This window comes from Neoarthrinium moseri, assembly GCF_022829205.1.
Source record: "Neoarthrinium moseri strain CBS 164.80 chromosome Unknown scaffold58_Wmoseri_CBS_16480, whole genome shotgun sequence".
NCBI lineage: Eukaryota > Fungi > Ascomycota > Sordariomycetes > Amphisphaeriales > Apiosporaceae > Neoarthrinium > Neoarthrinium moseri.
This window is the reverse complement of record NW_026055172.1, coordinates 100,726-117,288: the sequence shown is the minus strand read 5'-3', so window position 1 is coordinate 117,288 and position 16,563 is coordinate 100,726. Positions and strand designations below refer to the sequence as shown.

General features: G+C 53.7%; 3 protein-coding genes across 3 annotated transcripts; 2 read left to right on the top strand and 1 right to left on the bottom strand.

Moving 5' to 3' along the window:
* Positions 1-1,351: 1,351 nt before the first annotated feature.
* Positions 1,352-4,709, top strand: JN550_010745 (uncharacterized protein; the record flags this gene model as incomplete). The annotated part of the gene is made up of 3 exons (XM_049309034.1): positions 1,352-1,989; positions 2,069-2,107; positions 2,273-4,709. The coding sequence occupies 3 exons, from the start codon at positions 1,352-1,354 to the stop codon at positions 4,707-4,709; spliced, it is 3,114 nt and encodes a 1,037-aa protein (XP_049167271.1).
* Positions 4,710-5,721: 1,012 nt separating this feature from the next.
* Positions 5,722-7,171, bottom strand: JN550_010744 (uncharacterized protein; the record flags this gene model as incomplete). Its single annotated transcript, XM_049309033.1, has 3 exons — positions 5,722-6,354; positions 6,405-6,896; positions 6,956-7,171. 3 exons carry the CDS (start codon positions 7,169-7,171, stop codon positions 5,722-5,724), a joined length of 1,341 nt encoding a protein of 446 aa, XP_049167270.1.
* Positions 7,172-9,360: 2,189 nt separating this feature from the next.
* JN550_010743 (uncharacterized protein) lies at positions 9,361-11,130 on the top strand (the record flags this gene model as incomplete). The annotated part of the gene is made up of 1 exon (XM_049309032.1): positions 9,361-11,130. The coding sequence occupies one exon, from the start codon at positions 9,361-9,363 to the stop codon at positions 11,128-11,130; it is 1,770 nt and encodes a 589-aa protein (XP_049167269.1).
* Positions 11,131-16,563: the final 5,433 nt, after the last annotated feature.

Genomic DNA, 16,563 nt, shown 5'->3' with positions numbered 1-16,563 from the left:
CTGGCAGTCAGTGCCAAGTTTGGATTGAGCTTCTTCTGAGGCAGATGAAATGTCATGGGCAAGAAAGAAATCCAGGCACACAAAGGCCAATGCACTGGATAAGTGGCAGGCGCCCGTCGCCGCTGCTTTCGTGGCTTGAGACAAGTCACTGAAGCGAGGAATCTGTTTGCCGAACATGGCTTTCTCAATCCGCCCTGGCCAGACCCAAGTCGTCGGCGGGCAGCCCCGATCCGCAAGTAACTTGTCTTCTGCTTCAAGATCGACATGGGACGCATGCAGAATTCTAGATACCAAGACTATGGGAAAGGGGCTGTTTACAGCCACAGACATACCTCGTGGTGGATACATCGTTACGGAGAGTCCTCTGATCTCCATAGCCACCCCTCAGAAACAGTCAAGGCTCAAGAATCAGCCAGTCAGGATATTCTTGAATTTCCTGTATGGTCCGGACCTGTCCAAGGAGAAATTCAATCAATTCATGAAGCTGTGCTGCAGTCAAGCGAGCCTGCAGCGGCTTCTACAGGACAAGGAGACTCAGGAGCGAGTGCGCATCTGGTGTAGAATGAACAGAAGGGGCATCAACCTCGCGAATGCGATGAGAGAAGCCAACAGAGCTCTAAGCATATGGATTACAAATAGGGCAATAACGTATACGTCCGACGCTGGGGAGCCAAGTGGCACTGCGGTTTATAATGCACTAAGCCGCATCAACCACTCATGCATTCCAAATGCACAATGGTCGTATATAAGCCATCAGCCCGGCCAGCAGCGAATAGCAGTCCGGGCTCTCCGGGAGATCACAAAGGGAGAGCAGGTGCTGATTAGCTATTTTGAGGTAGGGGACCTCTCAACAGACGAGAAGCAGTCCATATCTAGAGAGACTTGGGGGTTCACTTGCCGTTGCGAGGCGTGCACGGAAATGGAAGACTTGGTGAAGCTGTACACGGAAGACTAGCCTTATTGAAGTAGCTCTCAATTAATCCCTCAAGGTCTCGCATCCGAGTCGGTTCACTAATATCGATAATATCGCATGAAAATGTGCTCCGGCCGACTAGAAAAGCGTATCATTGTAAATAAAACCTCCAAGGAAAACGTTGTTCTGGTCACGCTTCAGTCGAGGATTTGAGACATTGACAAGTGAATTTCGTTTTCAGTGATCCGGACTCGGCAATTCTGATATGGCACAAAGCACACACAAAAACAACATCCGGTTGCGTAAAGATAGATCGCATTGTCCGGTCCTATATCCTATGCCGTACCGCCGTAATATTTTACGGATAGCTGTAGGTGGTCATTTTCCCTATTTGTCACACTTAGCTTCATTTAAACAAGATTGAGGCCCCAAGCCAAGATGTCGAGACCATGGACGCCGACGCCGCCAGCCAAGACACCCGCGAGGCTTGACCTCGTAACCCTGCCCATTGAAGATGGCCATGATTTGCCTACAGATGAGCAGCCAGAGGATGTGGACATGGTGGCAGAACTTGATCCCGGAAGCTATGAATTCCTAAACCATCGGGCGTTCGTAGCTAGTGATCATATTCGAAGGGCATTGCCATGGGTTCCTCAAAATGCCTGTTACCGAAACGCGGCGCTGTCTGCTATATTCAACACCGCGCCCTTTGTCAACTTCTTAAACCTGATTGCCGCCTTGAACGACCCGCAGAACGACATCACCGGGGTCTCAGCGCGCGGCAGCAACGTCATGTTCCAAGACTTGTGGAGGCTTCATCACGTATTTCGTGACTTGAGCCCGAGGTCTGACCCAGAGGTCCGTAATAGCCTTACGGGACCGATTATGAACCTTTGGCGCCAGCTCTGGAACCAGCGGCCAAGAGCACAGCCAGGCGGCGTGGGAACCTGGCAACAACGTATTGCAGCTCATGATGAAACCGCCATCTCTGATCCTGGAGAGTTTCTCTCATATTTACTAGACAGACTGTGTTTTGGGGAACTAGAGGAGGGCCAACTGACCCTTGGCGATGGCACGTACGTCTTCAAAGGCCTTTGGCAATGACGTTCTTGACACCTCATTGCACGCATGTTGATAGCTGACAATTGTTTTCAGGTTGCTAGAGTTAATTTTCAGGAGGCTCTTCCAGATTAAGTTGGTGGAAAGAACTGCTTTCACATGTTGCAACGTAAGAAAGCGTCGGTCACCGGCTATAGCCCTGCAGAATTGGTTTCTACAAGCGCCTTTTTTCAACGACGCTGGGTTACTCCGTCCTGATTTGGTTGACGTACTTTCAGTTTCGGTATTCAGTTCTGATAGCCTGATACTCGAAACGTGTCCTGACTGCAAGACGGAGGCTCGACACCCGCGATTTGCCAAGATGCGTTGGCTGCCAGAGGTCCTTATAATCAATTGCGAGTACCATGCTGGCCCCGATGGTCACCGCGAAATAGAGAACCAGACGACCTGCGACTATCCGGACTTCCTGGACTTCACTGCGGTTATAGATAATCCCAAGGAGGCTGCACCGCCAGTTGCTGATGGCCATGCTGACAACATCTATCGACTTGAATCGGTAATCACGGTGGGAAAGGGAGCACGTGCCGCCGTTGGACATTATATCGCTTACCTACGTCTGGAAACGGGCATGTGGGCTGAAGTCAACGACATTAGGCAGAGGCACCCGCGGATATGTCCAGAATTCACCAGCCAACAGCTGCGCGACCACCCTGAGACCCAGCATTACCGGCCTCGAAACCTAGTCTATGTGCGAAACCGGGAGTACACGAAGGCAGATATGGCCAAACTCAATGTCGGCACGCCGAAAAGCCCCCCTCCAACACCACCGAGACAAAAGCGCGAGACTTCCGAGGAAAGAGTACAAAGGGAGGCGCTAGAAGAGCAACAAAAGACCAAGGACATCGCCGAGCGGAAGAAGAAACAGGACCTTCTGGCCCGAAAGCAGAAGGAGAATGCAGAACTGAGAAAGAAGCAGGAAGAGGCGAAGAAACTGGCGGATGCACAGGACAGGGCAGATAGGCAGGCCAAGCAAGCCATTCTGATTGAACAGCAGGATGCAGCAATGAGAAAGAGGCAGCAAGAGGCAAAGAAACTGGCTGATGCACAGGCCAGGGCAGATAGGCAGGCCAAGCAAGCCCTTCTGATCGAACAGCAGAAGCAGGATGCAGCACTGAGAAAGAGACAAGATGCAGAACTGAGAAAGAGACAAGATGCAGAACTGAAAAAGAGACAGGATGCAGAACTGAGAAAGAGGCAGGATGCAGAACTGAGAAAGAGGCAGCAAGAGGCAAGGAAATTGGCAGATGCACAGGCCAGGGCAGATAGGCAGGCTAGACAGGCCCTTTTGGTCGAACAGCAGAGACAGCAAGCAGAGCTGGAGAGGAAGCAGGAGGCAAGAGCACATACAATCGCAAGAGACAAAGAGGCTCTCAGACAAGAGAGGAGACGGAGGGCTCGAGAAATGCTTAAAAAGGCGAAGGAGGCCAGGAAAGGCGATCAAGATGATGTGGCGAGCCACGGTGCCACACGCGGTCCATTCAGACCCAGAGTACAAGAGGCGCCCGTCCGCACACCTTTTGTTTATCCCCCAAGAGGCCGGAATCTCGCTTCCTTCATCCTCGGACCTAACGCACCCAAGGATCCTGCCAAAGGCGGCAAGTTCCCGCTGGTGTCACTCATCTTGACAGACCCCAAGGACCCGCGGATCGAGAAGGCAAAGACCTGGACCTTGTCCAAGTTCAAGCAGGTTTTCAGGTACGAGGGGCTGAGAAGCGCCTCATCCAGTGGGAAGAACACCCAGCCGTGGCTCCAGAGGTGGCTCTTGCACTTCAAGTACCCAAGGAACTACGACATCTACCTTCGTGAACACCTCGCGGAGATCGCGGAACACGAGGGCTTGGAGGCCCGGCGAGGAGGGCCCCTGAGGCGCGGCGCGGATAAGAGGCAACTGGTGTCGGCGTTCAAGGCCTGGGATCAGACCATGCTGATGCAGGCCGCCAAGAACATCGAGAAGGTGAGGGCGGCGATGGCACCGACGAAAGTCTCAGCAGGCATCTCAACTGCTGGTAAAACGACTCGTGACGGGAGGAAGAGGAATCGGGATGAGGACGTTGGCAACGCCGACGCGACAGTGCCTGACCCCAAGAGGCCAAAGAAAGTTCCTGACAGTACAACGGCAACAGCCCGACCGCGAACCAGGAAATACCCACAACGCCTGTTGAACTACTCCGAGCTGTTCCCCGATCCTGCAGCGTATCTCGCAGCATCCGAGGAGCAGAGAATCGTCATGGAGACAGCTAGGCGCAAGAAGATGTTGGATGACATCTGGGCAAACTACCGCGGACCCGCCGTAAGGGGCGTTCCCATGGCCAGGGCCTCGGGGACAAGAGGGCCAACAAGATTACGAGCGCCGGCGGCAACAACAACTGGAGCGCCGGCAACGCCGGGTGCAACACCTGCGCCGGCAGCAAACTCAGCACCGTCATTATCATCATCAGCAACGCCAGCATTTCCACCAACAGGAGCTCCATCATACCTACCAACAGCATCGCCATCAACACCAGGAGGAGCATCGCCTGCGCCTGCGCCCGAGGCCGAGCACTCGGCGGAGTTGGACTCAGCAGCCTACGAGGATGACGAGGATGACGAGGATGATAAGGATGATGAAGTTGGTGAGGATGATGAGGATGATGAAGATGATGGGGATGGGAGCGTGGAAGGTTCCGCGACGAACTAGAAGGAGACGAGCGCACCTAGGAAATAGGGAGGCGAAGTGAGGCGCGAGGGACAGGTGGGTAGTAGAAAGCTTTGTTTCCAGTCTTACACGGCAAGATTTCTTCTCTTCAGGATAGACACTGACACGAAGCAGGCGAGACAGCACATGCAGGATTTTGAGAAGCTTGGCGAGGATTTCTGACGCTCACTTGGATTTGCATTTGGCACCGTAATTGAGAGGAATTGTCTGGGCACACGATGGGACAGGATCTCCTTAATTTCCCACCTTTCGTCGTCATAGTTTTGCAGCGGAGAAATTCTTGCTATTGGTTTAGAGCAATTGATTTTCAATAATACGTACTGTCCGATGTAGCCACTGGGATGATGTAAGGTCGTGATGGTTGAGCTCCGCTAAAAGAAAAAGGGGCTCAGGGGCTAAGGATCCCGCACACTTGACCGCCATGCTACTATCACAGCAAACGATGGGCATGACAGACTGAACAAATAGCGGAAAACTTCAACCATGTTGGTGAATCCCAACCATCAACCCAGAATGACAGTATCAGGAGAGTAATGAGCGGCGTTACATGCAGCAGCGCAACGTCCACAAAGTGTTCCACAAGCAACTTTATTCTATATAGAAGTTTCTCTTATTATGTACACTTGGTAAAAGTGGGTATACACATGATGGTGATCTCGCCTCGACTCGTCCAAAGAGTTGCAAGTGCGACCTGATAACTTCAAACCTCCGGCATTTTCCCATTCTAAGTGAAAGCTCAGTTGTGTAGAAGGAACTCTCCAGATACCACTCCAGATCAGTGCCTGGCGATTGTCTGCCCAGTAACTCATTTATAGTCTTTCTTTCATCCGTGACCAGAGTGCACGTTCTGTCTTGGACCAAAAGCCCGCGCCATACCGGCCCAACACACCGTTTCCAGCCTGTCACACAGCTGTTGGTCGCGCATGGCTTTCGCAACCCGGCAAGCCTGTCTCCTCACACTCATTCGATCCCACGACCATACCGGTTGAGGTGCTTACGGGATCTTCTTGTTGAACGAGATGATCCACACAGCTGCAAAAGCGGCCGTAAAACCCATGGAGGATATCGAGAAGATCTTGGAAGTGCTCGCGGCCTCACTGTTGAGGATAAGCTGAGTGACGACAAAAAGATAGGCGGGAGCCCGCATCAAGCTGTAAACAGTCGCGCGGACACCCTCCTCGATCAAGCGAGCCTTCAAGGTCGAGATGCAGGGGTAGTACAGCCCAATCAACAGGCCAAACAGGCAGGACAGCCAGAAGGTGCCGCGTTCGGTCTTGGGCCTCGAAAGCTTGAAGAAGACGAAGTTGGATAGAACCAGAATGCCAGTCAGAAGTCGAGAGAACCTCAACTTCCTCCTAACCATGACTATGTTGAAGCTCAGGGATCCAACGAGGGCCGAAGCCATGATGCAAGCGAACACGTATGTAAGCGGAAGCTCCCTACTAGACTTGTGTACGGACTTCAGGACAGGGGCGGCAGAGAAGGCGAACAGCAGGGCGGAGCCTTCGAAGACAGTGATCGCGAGCGTCAGGGCCCACATGTAGGGGCGCTTGAAGACCTTAATAACACTAGGAGTGTTCTTAATCATCTCCCGGTCGTCGGTCGCTGAAGCACCGTAGACTTCTTTCTGTGACGATGTTAGCGATGGCTTTGAATTAGCAGAAGGTCTACACCTACGAATTTTGACCACAACGCTTGCATGGCTTGCCACATAACAAGCCAGCTGACGATAAAGGGGGCCTTGTTGGATCCCGTGGCCCAGACGAGGCGATCTCCGATGACAGAGCATGCCACGGCAGCGAAGGCGTTGATTACAGCCAATGTCCCGAAGGTTCGGTACAAATCGCAGCCCTGGTGGATCAGCTTCCGGGCAAAGAAGTCGAACACAATCCAGCTGTCCATGACACTGAACACGATGGCGGTGGCGAAGCCTCCAAGCACCCGACCGGCATAGAGCGCTGGAAGCTCGGGGATCATAGCAAGGCAGACCGAGGCTCCATAGCAGCCCGAGAATAGCACGTTGGTCGACTTGCGGCCATACTTGTCAGCGAGAGCACCAACGAACAAGGAGGAAAGTCCACTGGTGACCAGGCTCGTCAGGGTCAGGTAGTTAATCTGCCGGGAAGTGAGGTCGTAGTCTTGGCGGTACAGGTTGTTGAGGAATATCTCCTTTAGGGGCCGTGTCAGCTCTGGCGACGGCAGAGGGAGCGGAGGACGAGAGGACTTACATTGAACCAAGCCGAGATGGCAATGAAGAAGTAGACCTTGTAGATAGTGCCCTGTGGATGTCTGACGGCCTGGGGCGGAAGCTTGACGGTGGGATCCTTCTTGAGCACTCTCTCCTCCTGGGTGTTCAGCATGGACCGACGTGTGGGCTGGCTCACAAGCAGCACCCAGTTGAGAGCAGCGAGTCCCAGCAGGTTGTTCCGGTACGATACATCCATGGCGGCGGCGGGTGGAGGATGTGTTCCTGGGATTATAGGAGCGAGGTCGAAGAAAGTTCAGGATGGCGCAATTCCACGAGGCGGCTGCCGTGCCATGTCTATTAAATGGGCTCCTGGGCCAGCCGCTTCACATAGAGCGTCTCACATGGCGGAAAGGGATCTGTAGGACCACCTGTCGTTTCTGGCACAATTACCCGGGTCTGGTTGCGGTCGAGCACCACATGCTGCGACGACACATGTTGGAGATGGAGGGTAGGGGGCCGCAACATGCAGATTGATTGGGGACGTCGTCAGCCTCTCACCAGCGCGAACAAGGAGGCACGCTGGACGAGGGGCGATGGAATGGCCACGAGCATTGGGGATAACAAAGTGCCATTCTTGGCATTATAAGATAAGTCCAAAGTCGTCTCAATAGGGAAAGCCCTGAACAGTTCGTCGACTGCCGGAGACCTGCGACGTCGAAGAGACCTTACAGATTGGGGAGGTGGGGCCGGGGGCAGTCGCTAGCAGATCGGCAGCTCGGAGCTCGGGCTGGCACCGGGCTAATTGGAGCACATTTAGGCTTCTAGAAAGCCTCAGGGAGCAGCCCATCAGGGAGACCTTGGCTCAAAGGGCAGCTGGGCAGGCAGGCAGGCAGGCAGGGCGCTCCTGAGGTGTGCGTGTATGTTACCGTATAGGCCGTCGAGCCGGCAGTCGGTGCGGCTAGGCGGTTGGGCGGTTTGCCGTCTTGGTCCAATCTACAACCTGTACCTGACTTGGCGCTTGGTGCACTTGCATGCTGGCCAGAAGATAGGAGGGATAAGGGATGCGCAATTGAGATAGCTGGGGTGGCCATGACATGTGCACCTACAAAACCACGTAACTCACCCAAGAATCGAGAGACAGGGTGTGAGAGGGAGATAGAGTGCTGCTACTTTTGGCCGCCGACTGTTGATAACCGCTAGGAGGAGCGACCGTACGACGAGTAACGAACCTTGAGTTAAGACGCCAATGCCACTGCCAATTGCAGTGGGGAGTCTTTTGTGCTGGAACGCAAAGCTCTTTCCTGTACAAGAGTCTTGTCGACTTGGATCTTTCATGTCGTGCCCGTGCCTCAGCCGGTTCATCCAGCTGTTGGTACTGTAACTTTTCCCGTCTTGTCCCGGGCGGGATGAGACTCAATCAATTCAAGAGCCATGGGAGCTCCTTTACGACGACCTCCAGCGAGTTGCTGCGTGCCGTACCCCGGACTCTCGCCCACCCCTGGCCACGTGCCTGTGTGTTTCCGAAAAGGTGGGTTTCAGTTTCTGGGAAGGACGACCAATGAGGGCCCAGATGTTGCCGATTCACCGCCCTTCTGAAGCATGTACCTCCGTACCACTCTACAGCGAGATGAGCAACACCCTTTTTGACTGGCGGCCAGCATTATTATTAGACACGACCGACGAGGAGGATGCGAGCGACGATAATGGGACGGAAGCCGATGATGAGGCGGCGCTCTCGCTTGGGGCTGACGGCGATCTGATAGAAAGAAAGCGCATCTTTTCTGTAGCCAGCAGCCGCTCGCTCGCTCATACTCGAAGCCTTTCAGATGCACCGATCAGTTTGAGTCGTGACTGAGGGCCTTTTGAGCACATACAGAAAGAAGTACGAGCTTATACTGAGGACCTTGAGCAGCAGTCCCGTACTGTACTGTACCAGAGTAGATCGCGAAGCTTATCCACTAGCGCGGGTGGAGAGTAGCCTTCGATACGGGGGAGGCTTTTCTCGCACTCGAGCACCTGGAAGGCAGCCATTACGTCGTGCTCCCGCTCCCGCTCCCATTCCCCCGAATTTTTGGGCTTCGGCTGCGGTGTTATTCACTCACGCCACGGCATCCCGCCTCCTGGCCCTGAGTCCTCCGCCATTGACTGCTCACCCGAGACACAATTGCTCTGCGGGCCCGTGTTGTGTCGGAACATCGATACCGGGGGGTCGCAGCGCTCGCATTGGGTACCAGGTCCCAAGCAAAAGCAGATCATTATTGCATTGCAGCAACAGCGCTTACACACAGGATTCGTGGGCGGGCTGCAAGAGAAAGAGGGAGAGAGTGAGAGCTAGCCAACCAGCCAGCCAGCGTTGTCGAATAGGACAGCACTCGCGACGCACCGCTGGCCAATCCGAGAGCAACGGACGGTACAATTGGCAGAGAGGAGAAGGAAAAGAAAAGCATGGCCAGGGATCGAGACAGTGACACCTCGGGCGCGGGCGGCCAATCAAAGCGGCCGCCGCTCAACCACCATGTCTCGCATGACAGCGACTCCCAGGTCAGCGATCATACGACGGCCTCCAGTCACCGCCCCAAGCATCACAAGCACGTCGTCGGCGGCGGCGGACGTCTGCACTCGCACTCGCGCGTCCCGTCCTCCAAGGCCCTGCACACCAAGCCGCATCCGCACCACGCCACCGCGTCCACCGCCAAACTACAACACCACCACCGCCGCCACCACTCGCCTTCCCCCGAGCGGCCAGAGCGACCAGACCGCCCCCCGATGCTCTCCGCCGCCCACCGCCGCACCACCTCGGACGTGCGGCTGTCGCGTGACTCGTCCTCCTCCAACCTCAGGAAGAACTCGTCCCACACCAGCCTGAAGCGCAACCGCTCCCACGTCGAGGTTGCCAAGAAGTCCAAGTCGGCCGCCAACATCAAGCGCTCCTCGTCGCACAAGGACGTCAGCAAGCTCAAGGGCAGCAAGACCACCGTCCACTTTGATCTCGGCCACGACGGCCAGGACGATGAGTGGGTCGATGCAAGCGCCTCTGCCTCCCCGTACCTGTCGCGCCGCGGATCCGTCGTCAGCAGCGGCCAGGGCTCCGCGAAGCCCGCCACCAGCGACAACGAGAACGAGGACGACAGCAACGGCGACACCGTGACCTCGCAGTCGCAGTCGCAGACCCTGCCCGCCGCCTCTCCGGACCAGGACAAGGCCACCCCGGACCGCGAGCGCGTGCAGCACAAGGAATACCTGACATCGCGCTTGCTCCAGAGAACCCCATCCCACGGCGCGCCACCCAAGATGACGGCCGACACCGCCCAGGTGCACCCGCGCACCGGCTCCCCCGATTCAGCCATCAGTCGCGCGTCTTCTACGCTCTACGGTTCGCCCAAACCCGTCGGCTCTGCTGGCGTGGGCCGCTCCGCTGACGAGCTTACCTCCCGTTTCGTCAGTGGCCCCGGCTCCGGCGTCAACACCGAGACCGGCTCCTTCTATTCTCCCACGCGCAAGCTCGAACGGGTCAAGAGACCGCGGTCTTTGGCAAACATACGTCATGAGCACCGCGACTCTATCACGGACGACCCCGATGATGATAACGACAATGACGAGGACGACAGCGCACTGGCGCCGAGGACGAGGAAGCCAGCGCACAAGGCCCCCCCTGCAGAGAAGTCACGGACGCAGCAGAAGCTTAATCTGCAACGCGCCAGCTCGACTATAGAGCCCGTCCCGGCTGGGGGAGGTGTTGGAGCAGTTGGCGCCAGCCCGCTGTTGGGTGGTGCCGGCTACGACAACCGCGATCCGCGCATCGGCAAGCTGATTGAGCGCACCGGCATGGAATATCTAGTAGTACGACGCTATCAAAACCCCATTGCGAGGTCGATCGCGCGGCTCCAACAGCTTCCGGGTGCCGAAAAGACCCTGCACATCCCTAAGCAGAATGGCAGCAATGGGTCGGCCCACAGCAAAAAGCCATCGGAATCAGGAGCAGTCGCTAGATACGCGCTCTCATCAAGCATGGGGGACGCTCACAGGTCGCGGCCAGTAACACCAAGGCGTCACACCTCATTACACATTAATGGTGCGAACTCGAGCTATGAAGCTGAAGAAGAGAGGGCCCGCATCAGTGATCCGAGTTATATGGGTGGCGAGGGTGATACGGTCGCCGCCCTGCTCAGGAATCTTTGGGATAAGAACATGGACCTTTCGGCAAGTCAGGACTAGGAGGATACTGGCATCCTTGAGGGCCAGACACGGTCAGCGGCTGAGCAGGAACAGCGGGAGCGCTCGTTCGAGGCAACAGCCAAAGCACTTCCAAAGGGGAAGGGCAAGAGTCTTCAGCGGCCGACACCCCAGCGCAATGTATCCAAACATGATGCCCGGGTTGGTCGCGTGGTTTCAGGGCATCGAAGGGCGAAGACATAGGCTTGATTCGGCATCGATGGACCCAGAGTGGAAATAAGTGATACATAAGAGCCAGGTGATGGTCAATGACCATTACCGTATGGACAACGGTTCTGGGGCGGCGTTTTCATTTTCGGCACTAGCCGCGGTTGTGTTCGTGAGGTTTGGTTGATTCATCAAGCATCAAGGGTGGAGCAGCATTGACACACAAAGGTCGCATGGCGTTTCTGGTATTACATGGCTGCATCTCGAATGCGTTTGATTCCAGCGGTTCACTGGTCACAGGTACCCGAGAGTGCACGGTACATTACAGCACTGATAATGATAAAGTAGTGAATGCATAATGGCTAGTTTAATGCGAACGACATCATCATTAGTATTCTCCTCTACAAACGGCTTCACCCACGATTGATTTCTGCCGCCAGCCTAGATCTCCTTATAGCTTCTGGGCTCCTACGAGGCATCCAATAAGGCGAATGTCACCTTGCGTGTAGACGTATCAGAGAGCCGGACATGACGAGATCGACCAGCCACTATACCAGATATCACAATCCACATTTGTATGCGGGCCCTTTTTTAATACATCTACGTTTGGAACTCTTCCCTTCACGTTAGTGAGTATAACGCAGACTAATTGGCAGTCCAAACGACCACTGACGTATTTGGGTCTTCGGTCCATCCGCCTTGCCCAGACTCTCGGGTCGCAGCAGTCAGGCAACAAAATGCTACCACAAAAGTACGTCTCCTCACACCAGCCCCCCGCATACGTGGGTTACAACCAGGAAACTTGTGAGTCCCTCTCCCATGTATCGTACTTTTACTTCTGCTTTTTTATGCACGAATGAGGTGGACAGAACGCGCCAAAGTACGACAAAAGCACGTCAAAAGTACGGCTCGTCGTTGTTACACACAACGCATGGCAGTGGAGCCAACAACAAAAGCACCTCTCTCTGGACAGCCCTCTGTTACCGTAGCACAGAACGGAAAGATAAGGGAGCGGCTTTCGGACGTATTGCGTTCTTGCTTATGCAGAGGGCCAACATACCGAAGAAAAAGCACGGCTGGTTCTTGTCACACAACCAGTGGCAAGGGGGCTGCTGAGGGCATGGCGAACTTGCAACTGATTCTATGGACTTGTGTTGTGTCTCCAATACCCTCTGAATGCACAGTGAGTATGCTGTTGGTACCAAGAAAGAGTTGAACCAACGAGAAAGGACACGGGAGAAGCATGAGCGAGTGTCGCAGGGGAACAATGTGATATGTCTGAAGATCGCAAGATGTACTACAAGGACGAGATGGTTGCACAAGGCCTGCTTACAGATGTATCGTACTTCTGTTGCTGTATCGTACTTTTGTTTCCGTGCCTCTTGATTACATAAGGGCAAAGGCGTGCTCAATGGTTTTAACAATCCGAATGAGTACCGATCGTCCTTCCTATTCTCGAGATGCGCAAGTTCGAGGTCATACTTCGCCTACTTGAGCGTTAATAGTCCTGATTGATGGACGGAGAGAGCTACTAGTTGCCAGGAGGCTCATACCAGTCGGCTGCTACTGACTTATGATACCTTCAATAGTGCAGGCATCGGGAAAAAGGCCTACAAGATTAAGCACAAGGCACATGGAGCGGGCCCCAATGTTGTTGATCGAAAGAAGAAAGCTGTCTATCTCCACACAAACTTATCAAAGACAGAGGCACCGCCGCTTGGTCAGTATGAATACTATGTGTACGTGCATATACTACAAGACAGAATGTCCGTCGCCCGAACGGCACCTTCACCCGAGCGGCCCGGTCACCGAAGCCACCCAACCCGAAAATTACGATGACGAATATATCTCAGTATTAGCCTTCTCTTGGGCGTAAAGCATAGGTTCCAAGGTTCTCATTGCCTTGCCGTGCAGCATATATCAACGGTCTCATCTAATCGACGGAAAGGGCCGCGCCGGTTCTCGACGTAAGACTTCCGGTCGACGGGGATTTACAGAACTACTTTGAGGATTTTCGTGTCTCTTCGGTATCAATAATCAATCGACCGCTGAGAAAGAAATCGCACCGGTTCCGTACTGGTGTTCAATCACGGTTCGCGGCGGTTGAGGGGACCCGTATGGACGAAGCACAGGCCTTTCTCAAGGTGACATACGCGACCGTCTTCACAGCAAGTAATGCCATATGGGTGCTGCGTCGTCGTTCGGAACGTTCTTTTCGGCTCGGGGGGCGCCGCTGCCTTTTAAACTGGTACTTCCAACGCTCCTGGCCTGAGATTATCATCATGCACGGTACCTTTGCACGAAGCGCGGTACTTTTCACACTTTTCCACGGCCAAGTGGGACAAGCAGAATCAGCTTAAACCAATCCGAGTCGGTTGAGAGAGTCGAGAATCGGGGGACATGTTCTTTTCTCGCTCCGGGCGGTGCGATGCCTTTTATACGGGTACTTGGGTGGTCGGGTGGAGTTCTGCAAGGTACTTTTGCGAACGCGCGTGGTACTTTTGCAATGAGTTTTTTTGAACCGGTTCCGTCAGCCTCATTGGGCCTTTGCGACTCCGGGCCCGAGTCAAGGAACCACCGTCCCGCTTGACATTGATTTGTCTCCGTTGTACAGGGCGCCAGTAAGCACCCGTTGGCCGTCGGGAAATATTGCTTGCTTGCTCGGGACCTCGGGGCTTGGCATTGCGATACGCCTAACGGGGCAAGTTCAGGAGTAGCGTCGACTTCAAGAGGCTAACAACCACGCTTCATGCTAGCAAGCCCAGAGAAGTCCTTGAACAACTATAGTGAAGATAGATGTGCAGCAGTCAGAATTATGCTGCATTGTGCTATGAACGTGATGCGTGGTTGACCTTGAAGATGAACTGACTTACGCCTGGGTCCACACTGGTTACACTACTTGCGGATAAGGCAGCAAGATTTTGGGCTGCAGTGAGTGCAATGACCCGAACAAGCGCCCTATAAACGTGACAGGTAAGAAGCAGCCCGGAAACCTGTTCAGTCGGTGCATTGATATCACACAGCATAGTAACTCGTCCAGGGAATACCCTGTTGAAGTGCCGTTAGTGGTACCTGCTCCTACCTCATGGATCCGCTTACTCAGTCATAAAGTAAGCGAATCCTAAACCTTCATTTACTGCGGTCGGCGTCGAGATTACATCTCATCAGGATTCCATTTGATAGGCTAGCTTCTTCTCCTGACCCAATCGTCCAACTGTAGCTGATCTCAACAACGCTATCATCCTACGATGAGACACCATGGCACAACTTGGACCGCACGAATAGAGGGTATTCTGGGTTCTCTTTGGGAAGGTGCTGCTGATATAGATGTAAGAAGTAGGCAAACTGTTCGCACTGAAGATACCGGCTGCAGATAGAAAGAATTAGCATCACCGTAAAGCAACTTTACTCTTGACTAAAGAGAGATTGACCACTTCAAAGTCTTAGTGACAGATGCTTTCGAACTGGCGTTAGACTTTATTTCTCCGTGATAAATCACTGGCCCATGCCGCAGGCGTCGAGAAAAGCACATTCGCTGACCAAGCTGACCTGGTGTCTAGGTTAGTCTCAAGATCACTGCCACGAACTATGAGACAGGCCCTTCAACATACCGATTGCCACAACTGCTTCCTTCTGAAGGCTGAGGTAATTTACTTGTCAGATGACACCCGATTGGGAACCTAGCGTAGCACATTAGGATTGGCCATTCCTGTCGCCAGGGGGCACGTGTACTGGCTCAGACTTCGCCCAGGTAATGAATTTCGCGTCAGGTCTACCACCTGCACCTATCTCGGGAATATTCTGCTTCGCTTCCAGATTGATAGCCACGTCAATGTACGGAAGAATGGTGAACCAATCAAGGCGACTGCATGTTAGACGCTGAGACAGCACCAACTTTATCAAGCATCCACGTGGTAAGCCTCCGATGAAATCAAGAAATTTGGCGGCCACATTTATGGGTAACTAGTTAGGGCATTGGCCAGCAAAAGGGTGAAGACTCACTCTGAACAGCGGGAATATGAAACTGTACTCGCCGGGCATTCCATAGCAGAGGAAAAGGTACAGACTGTTGGAAAGAAAAATCTAAATGTATGAACCTCCAGTATTCTTACTACGATTGAATTGGAATAGTGCATTTAAGCTCGTGCTCACGCGTTACGCCATACCTTAGGATATGGGCAAACATGCGTACAATGACAGTTGCTAGCAAGGACCCGTCCGGTGGTGTCCGGGAACACTGGTAATACTAATCGAGACTGTAATCAGGAAGCCTGTACAGTAGAAGAACGTAAGAACTGGAATTTAATGCGTTGTTGAGCCTGATCGTCGATCGACGTGCGTGGTTCATCAAACGAGAGATATCCAAGACACCTTCGACCTAGCCAACCGCGCTCGACCTTGTTTGGCACTTCCAATGCCATGTGGCGTGTCAGTGGGATTTGCTATCCTACGTTGGGACTGCCAAGATTGTAATGGAGAGGGAATGTGCTGCCATCTAATATGCAAGGTCCGTGGCGGTTTCCGGCCACTATACTACAGAACCCACCGATACCCTGATTGCTCTCTTGAATCTCTTCACTTTTTCCCTTGTTGGCCTCTGGCTCACCCGCCTCAAGTTCCCATTGATTGTTTTTCATTTAGGACACACCGCTAATTATAGCCAACTTCAGAAGCTTGCGTCCATCGAGCTCCCCGCTGCGCCCAAGGTCTTGCGCCAAGCAAGGGCGCCGGCAAACTTACGCCACATCCTTACTGCCATGCTTCAGCGTCGTTCGTTATTGGCAACATGATGGATTGAAGTCTATTCATAGCTGGTCAAACCAATACGCACATCCAACCAAACTCGAACACACAGCGACTTATCAAGCTGTGGGTTTAGGTTTCGTCAGCCATGATAGTGCGAGAGTTCCCGGCTTGCAGCTGGCATCAGCGCGTGATTTCATAGTTCACAAGGGTACTGAGACGAGGATGTGGCCGGTGAAAAATTGGCTCTTACGGATAAATCTCAGAGCCCTATCGATCTCGTGGAAATTGCGAAGATGGTTTTGCATATTCCCATCGGTGAGACGGTGGGGTAAGTCGACAGAGTCTAACTTGTGCAACACAAGCCTCTGGCTACAGGGATGGGGGAGCTCAGCAAACACCTTGTCACTTTGGCGGTTGATTTATTTTAATTCTCGGGACAGCCAGCTCACACGGTTTCCTGGTTTACTGCCTCCAGCTCGGTCCTACGAACACATGCAGCTATACCCGAAGAACGCCATCAAA